This window comes from Micrasema longulum, unplaced genomic scaffold (genome assembly GCF_059751315.1).
Source record: "Micrasema longulum isolate JH-2025_06_02 unplaced genomic scaffold, ASM5975131v1 h1tg000488l, whole genome shotgun sequence".
NCBI lineage: Eukaryota > Metazoa > Arthropoda > Insecta > Trichoptera > Brachycentridae > Micrasema > Micrasema longulum.
Window position 1 is genome coordinate 1 of NW_028277685.1, and position 8,188 is coordinate 8,188.

At 35.3% G+C, this 8,188-nt stretch overlaps 1 protein-coding gene across 1 annotated transcript; it reads right to left on the minus strand.

The window, feature by feature from the left end:
• Positions 1–7,600: 7,600 nt before the first annotated feature.
• On the minus strand, positions 7,601–8,180 carry LOC148281172 (ER membrane protein complex subunit 6-like). The gene is made up of 2 exons (XM_088227132.1): positions 7,964–8,180; positions 7,601–7,878 (listed from the first exon to the last, which is right to left on the minus strand). Exons 1-2 carry the CDS (start codon positions 8,097–8,099, stop codon positions 7,670–7,672), a joined length of 345 nt encoding a protein of 114 aa, XP_088083258.1. The 5' UTR covers positions 8,100–8,180; the 3' UTR covers positions 7,601–7,669.
• Between the last annotated feature and the right edge of the window lie 8 nt (positions 8,181–8,188).

Consider the following 8,188-nt stretch of genomic DNA (forward strand, 5'->3'; position numbering starts at 1 on the left):
TGTACGTCCGAAGACGGCAGATAAAACTGGGTGCTTTTAAGGGTTTTTTGATAGACTTATACCCGTATGCAGAGACAAACATTAAGGTGAGGCAAGTACATTCTATTGTCTTCACCTTCGGGTTATTCTCTGCATTTGAAATTAAAATGTACTTCCCTCACCTTAAGTTTTGTCTCTGCATATGGGTATTAGTTCCTATAATAAACAATTTATAGATAAAAAAAACAGCAGGGACACGCCAATAGTAAATGTCTAAATTGAGTAGAAAAACCATTCCTCTAGTGCTATAATCCAGTAAAATATGAACTTATTTCCGTATTTTCTTCCTGGATTATGGCACAAGCGCAGTGATTTTATGCACACCACAGATACTTACTATAGGCGTATCTCCATGGTCTTTACTTTTTTTGATAAATTGTTTCTTATGGGAACTAAGACCATTCAAAAACCCCAAAAAACTAACGTAGTATTTTATTATGTTGGTAAATATTTTTAACTCCTTATAAAATTAAGAGCTGCAATTCGCGTAACTCTTTGAACGGCTTTCATGAAAGTGTGTTGATTGTAAAAATATTTTTATTTATTTAAATGTAAATACAGCACTACTGCCAATTACAATGTACACGGATTATATAATTAGGTATCTACAAAAACATGATAAAATAAACCACAATAGATTATTAAGGTCCATATAAACAATAGTGGGAATATACAAATCTTTGTAGATAAGTAGTTGACAAGATAATAATAATTTCTTGGGGAACAAGATAATAATAATTTCAGACGCAGAAATTTCGACTGATTCGTGCGTTTTTTATTTTTATTTAAACTAATTTTTTATTTAACTTCAGCCCTATGGGAAATTGGGTACAAAAAATATTTTCTTGCGCGCGGTAAAAATTAGAGCATTACATTGTACTGCAAAGTTTCTTGAAATATAAGAAAAAAATATTAAAAAAAAAAAAAACGCGCTACTTTGAACGACGTTACTAGTTCATATGAACCAACCAATGATATCTGTGTAGCTGTGAAGGATATTCGGTTTGCTTTCCGTAAACCAACCAATCAGAAGAACTGACAGAGAAGAACCTCTGACAACACACGCGCAGTTATTTCAGAAATACAATACTTTAAAAAATCATAGCGCTGATAATACGATATATAAAAAAAAAAAAAAAAAAATGGCTTAGTTTAATAGTCTATTAACAAATAAAAAAAGACAACAAACTTCCTCATTGACAGGTTATTAAATAAACCTTTATGGATTGGTGTACATAAACAGGTAATTGATTATTCTCTTCATCTGGAAATTATCAGACGCATCCAGGAGACCCTATCGCTAGCGAATACTCTCGCCTTCTCCCACATCAATCCTACATCCCTTCATTCTGCTGAATAAAGTCGAAAGATCGTCATCGACGATGGGAGCAAGCAGGTATGAAGAAGAAGAAGCAACATGGGTTGAGGTTCTCTTCTGGCATTCACAGCATGTGTCCAACCTAGGTCCACCGACGCACCCTCAAAACGCTCGTTATAAAAGGCTGCTGTGTCTGATCTCGGACTTCAATGTTAATTATGAAATTGAACCATCTTATGTGTAATATTCTCCTCAAGAACTTACTCTCAAAACTCAGTTTGTGTTTTGAGTTTTAAGGTGCCAGGATTTGCACACATATAGGAGTAGATACACCCATATATAAGTATTTATGTAGGTTTTTTTTTTGTTATTAACCTTAAGCATAAATGATTCCGTAAGCAACATCTGGAGTACTAGGGACCACTTAATTTGCCACATATGTTTTTGTTGGAAAATGTATTATTTAGAACCCTATCCTACAGAAGAACAAAGTCACAAATAAGTAGCAATGACGAGTTAGTTGATGCTTATTCATTAAATTATTGATTGAGACTCTTGTATGGTTTCTAAAGACCAGTACATTTCCTTGTGTGGCTTCATCCATCACTATTCATTGACAGATATAACTGGGTATGTATAGTTAAACACAAGGGCTGGTGTAAGGCAAAGATATTTAATAAGAGTACATTTATTTCTTTGTTATATTTACAATACATAATCTCTTTTCTTTCTATATGAACGCCTAACTGGGCATAACCCGTGTCGAGGCATTCATTTTAGAGAAACTTTGCTGTACAATTAAGTGCTCTAATTCTTACGGTGTGTAAAAAAACATTTTTTACATCATATTTCCTGTAATACTGAACTTCCTTATTATTTCATCTATTGATTTTTGTGAAGTCAAAGAAGCTGAAACCTTTATTGATGGGAGTGAGATTTATCTGACTAAATGATTTCACGGGACTGTCTCAAATGCATAGGTGGAGTCGTGTACAGTAACAAAATATTTTCACCAAAACCCGGATATTTTGAAGAGAACTATACTATATGAGTAAACCATAGAAAAAAAAATAGACTTTTCCAATGTCTCGCAGCAGTCTGCTACAGTGGTCTCGTCCCTTAAACAAAATCCAATCTTGAATATTTCTGCCGGAGATGGCTTTTATTTTGGAGAACTTAATATGTTTAACCAAAACACTCTTGGGGCCACAAAAGAAAATTTTCTTTGAGGAAAAGTCGTATTTATTTTAGGTATAAAGTAATTAAAATTACATGAAAACCTTGTAAGAGCATTCTGCTGAGATCTCCTCTTGTAGTACCATGATCAGAAATGCATCAAAAGGCTCTTTTATAAACATTTTTCTGATCTCCATTACCTTCCATTAATTAATATTGTCCAAGACTAATGTCCAAGATGTTCTTAATCGAGCAAACAAAGAGAAAGTATCAATAAGAAAGAAACAACATCCGTTAAAAAAAAAACAGTATGCTTACCTATTATACGACACCTCTGTGAATGAATAAATTGTCAATTGACATATGGAATATTTTTTTCTGATAGTGCAACTGTATAGAAAATAATAATGAATTCAACCCTGGTTAGAGGTAATATAGGTATCAGGTGTGCAGACAGTATTATGGAGCGATATGAGAGTGAAAAATCAGATTTTCCCAAGCATAAAAAATATCAAATTGGATTTGAATAATTTACATTATCACCACTCAAGGATGTATGTAAATAATCTACCCCTGATGTGAAAGTAGAGACACTGATAAAAAATACTTAAAAACTGCACTAGCCAATTAAATAATATGGTATGTAGTTCTTATAAATATTGAGGTTGTTTAGACAATCAGGTGAAATTGGGCAAAAGGTCGCTTTGTTTTAAACTCGTCTTTTTTTAATCGCATATCAATAAAATTACCTCCAAAGCATTCAGCATGTTAGGTTTCATAATTTATTTAACTTTTTGTACATAATGTTATTTGTACATTAACGGGCTTATTGCCAAATGGCAATTTCTTCCAACCAACCAATTAAATAAAAGTTTTATTTTTATAATTCAAGTTACAGAACATATTAATAGAAAAAAAAAAGATTAAAAAGCTAAAAATATATAAAAATATAAATAAACATATTTCTTTATAAATTACCTTAAATCAAAACTATTACTCAACGGGAAAAAGGAAAAAAAGAGGAAAAAGGAAAGGAGGAGAGATTAAGGAAGAGAGAGGAAATGTTTCTTCAGACGTTCTTCAGAATTTGAACCGGCATACGCTTAAATAATCCGAAATCTCTACTACTACTACTACTACCATCACGCCATTTCCCCGTAGGGGTAGGCAGAGAGAATGGACCGCCACACACGTCTATCCTGGCATACACTCCTAGCCTCTTCCACATTCATACATCTTGTCATACATGCCCTTCGGTTCTGTCTGCTTTTGACATGACCAGACTTAAGATTTTGGTTTATCTGATCATGCCACGTCTTCCTTGGTCGTCCTCGTCTAACGTTGCCGTTCATTTTTGCCATATAAACTTGTTTTACCATTCTCTCGTCGTCCATTCGTTCTACGTGACCAAACCATCTCAGAGACCCTTTCTTAATCTTATCAATTATACTTGTCTCAGATTTACACTCTCGCCTGATTTCATCATTCGTAACCCTGTCATACATTGATTTCCCACACATTCGTCTAAGAGATCGCATTTCAACCGCGTTCTCCGAACCGCGTCAACCGAAATCTCTAATATCTATATTTGTTAGAGTGTGTGTGAACCAACTACACCTTTACAAAATTATTGCAGGATTAGTTACTGTACAGAGTTACTAGTAAAAAAAACTCTTTTCAAAATTAAAACTTTATTAAATATTGTAGTTATGTTTGAAATATTTTTGCTATTTGTTTACATCCTAATTTATTCTTCTGAGACACTTATTCTCAAATATTAGTACATTGCTGTTTTAGGCCCTAGTGTGGTGCCATCTCCAGACAGCCTCCATACTGTTAATTATGGCCCCTGCTATTCCTAGTCGCATTCCCAATTATAAATTAATTAAATAATTCTACTTATCTAGGCACCTAAATAATAAACATAAACTAGAAAGATTTCGTAAGATGTCAAATGAATTTTGTAATCGATCCATTACAGGGGGGGGGTGTGGCGGCTTCGTCTTCCTGGTTTTTCCCAATCGGCCGACCCGGTGAAAACGGGATGCCTGGGAGCCTGACGAGCTGAGAAAGCAATGACCGCTAAGTTAACATCAATAGCCCTAAAAAGGGCTTTCTAACGGGCCGTGTTAGTACAGAGAGACGAGCGCAGCCAAGGCGGCGACCAGCAGTGAAGAGCAAAGTCCGGAGCAGGCGAAGTGTGTTGAAGTAAAACACACAGGTCAAGTGTCTGTAGTGAACTCATGTTTATGATGAAATGTACACATTATAAGGCGTCACGGTCTACAGCCCGTCTCCCAGGTACGCGGCTACCGCCGAGGAGAGGGAGTAAAGGCTTGAAACTGGTTTTCTCCAGCTTGAGACTGTGTTTATTAGACAAAATATATTATTTATTGTGATCTCACCGGAAATCAAACCCATAACCCTAATATAATACGAGGCCAGTGTCTTTGCCTTGAAGTCCGGCTAATGTTGTAGTGGTTCGGCCAGTATGCATTAAGTCCTGGGTTAAATTTCTAACAAGGTTGATTCCAAATACTTAGTTCAAGGCCACTTAGACTAGCCTATGACAGGTCATAAGTCTAGACTTCCATATTTTCTTCTCTATCTCTGTTGCAATATGTTGATTAAATCAAGGTGTCGCTGAACCTGAAGTGTAAGACGGATCATCTTGTCTTCATACGATTAATAAACTTAAAATTGAGAAATTTAGTATAAAGATCGACCTTATATGCCTTTTTGTAAGTTAGGGAACATTATTATAGAAATAAAAGAGGAGTGATACTTAAATCCAGAAATTTGGAATAATAAATAAGTAAGTAATACTGCGTTATTGTCAGCAATCAACATACCTACACCTCTTACAATTTTCAAAACATGTTTTGTTTTATGTTATATAATGTCCCGTCTTTGTTGCAAACAATATATTTTTATCTTCCAAACCTTGTCGAAATTCTTCAAGGGGCAACTTTAGTTTTTATGCCCCAGTTGAGACTGATTAAATGCATACGCAATAATTTGCCAGTTGATGCCGCCCGTCAATTAATAATTGCTTTCGTAGTGTCTAGAGTCGATTATTGTAGTGGTATCTACGCAGGTCTACCAATGAATAAAATGACTCGCCTACAGTCTGTATTGAATGCCGCAGCGAGACTTATTTTTGGAATCTCTAAGTTTAGTAATATCACTCCACTACTTCGGGAATTGCACTGGCTACGTTTTCCACAGAGGGTGGAATATAAACTCTGTTGGCTTATGTATAAGTCACTGCACAACTCTGCTCCAGAATATCTAAGGGAACTCTGCATTCCATATGAACTAGCTGACAGACGTCTTACGCTTAATTTAGCTACATCTACGTCGAAAGGAAAAGTTATTATACCTCTACGCAAACAGCGAACTAAATTAGGCGAACGTGCATTTGCAGTCGCAGGCCCTACGGCATGGAATGATGTTTCGGAAGAAACTTAAAACCCACTTGTTCTCAAATCATTTGAATAAATTCTTAGCATGTGGTGACAAAGTACATTAATTTTCTTAAATTAAAAAGTTAAAATTAAATTTACATCTTTATATAATCACTTTGTAAAGCGCCCTTGAGGTATTATATTACGAAAATGGTACTATATAAGTTATCCATAATAATAATGTCCAGAATTCGTAGATAAGTCAATTCTTCAGACAACTTGGGAGTTCTTGTGAGTGCAATGCAAAGACAGAGTGATATGACGTTCTATTCTCTCAGCCTACCCCTACGGCGAAACGGCATGATGGTTAGTTTGTTTGAGTTCACGAAAAAAAATATTTATTTTATGCCAAGATGTACTGGAATTGTAAAAGAACGATGCGCACACGATGAGCAAATCACTAAGCGTTTTTACGGGTGGTGGGAGTAATCACTGTTCCGCGGAGATAGCCTGCGGGGACAATGTCTCGGAACAATGTTTTGTCCTATAAATTGCTGTTTACACATGGATAATGGCAGAGTCCTGAGACAAAACAATATTGTATTGTCCACGTGTAAATGGTCTTTAAGTATTTACCCTTCCCGTTACTGTCTTTTAAAAAAATGATTTTTGCTTTATTAAGTTCATAACATCTGAAAAACCAATATAAACTTTGTTTTGTCTTTGCAAAACGTATAAATGTTCTGTTTGCGCAGTTTATATTTATATAATATATTTTTCTACATGTAATTCACCAATAAAAGTATGTTAATACACAAAAATCTCACCTTTTGGCATGTTTTCTTAAAACGAGATCACTAGCTATCCTTGGTATGATTTTTGACCCTATGCACAATGACATGGAGCCCCTCTTGAATAGAGGTACACTAGAACAGCGCATGACCTGATCATGAAACTAATCATATAGGATCTGTGAAGTCAAGAACGTTTGGTACTAAATCTTTGAAACTCAAAGCTTTTAAAAAGTTTAATTAATTGCCACAAGGATTTTAGCAATTATTTCAAAATATATGAACAGGACGTGAGAACTGTTTTTTTTATTTCTTAAAGCGTTTGATATAATTTTTACTTTGGTTGATATGCGTTTTGTCTGGAACTCTAGTCAATACTGGGTCAAAACAAAATGCCGATTATTCAACTCTTGTATAATGCCAGTACTCCTATATAGGTGCGAATCTTGGCACCTTCCCAAAGCTCAGAACACCAAACTTCTGAGTTTTGAGAGTAAGTGCTTGAGGAGAATATTAGGCATAAGGTGGTTCGATTTTATAACTAACATTGAAGTCCGAGAACGGACGCAGCGGTCTCCTATAACGAGTGTCTTGAGGATGCGGCGGTAGACCTAAAGAGAACCCAAACCCAAATTGCCTGTTCTTTAAACCTGCGGGCTCATGCCATTCTGGAATGCTGTAGATGAGATACTCAACAGAACAGAAATTGCTGATGCAGAGACAATATGTAATTTTAAATCTAACTATGGTCAATAATACGCATAAATACTAGTTTTACATCATTTGGTCCTGTGATACGGCCAATCAATGTTTCTAATGAATGAATTATCTTTCTATACCACACCTCATACGAAATAAAATGCAAGCCCTTCTTACACAGAAGAATATATTATTATTATTATACATATAAAAATATACTAAGATTACATAATTTATTATTAATATACGTGAACCATTCCATAAATAAATGTCCAGAACAAAATATATGTGAACAATGCTCCCAAGAATCCATTGGTAAGTAGACTTCTTCTGGACATAAAGAACTTTTGCCAGTTGCTTCCAGCCTTCATGAGTAAAAGCGCCCACAAACTGACAACCGAGAAGAGGTAAAAGCCAAATCCGTAGAAACCAGTCAGTCCGAGCAAACCTGAACAAAAACATTCAATTTAAGATCACGAGTTGTCAAATTTGCGTCAATGAAAAAATACTCTAGAAATATGTGTCGTATGTACCTGCAGTTCCACCGGACAAGGCTGCCATTGAAGTCCTACAATACTCAACTACAGCTGCATTATTTCTCAGACCCATTTCGCTGTAGGCGAATATTTCATCTGATTTGGGAGGTTTGATTCTGTTACCGACCGCCATTTTTTTATTGGATTTATGAAACGTCAAAACGAACCTTCGCACGCTACCTACAAATGTCAAAAAATTACTGGTCAAAAATGGAAGCAATT

Excerpts from the sequence above, each read along its gene's own strand:
- LOC148281172 (XM_088227132.1), bottom strand. The coding sequence starts at position 8,099 with ATGGCGGTCGGTAACAGAATCAAACCTCCCAAATCAGATGAAATATTC. Across the intron at positions 7,879-7,963 it reads CTTGTCCGGTGGAACTGCAG|GTTTGCTCGGACTGACTGGT; the intron begins GTACATACGACA and ends GTTTTTGTTCAG.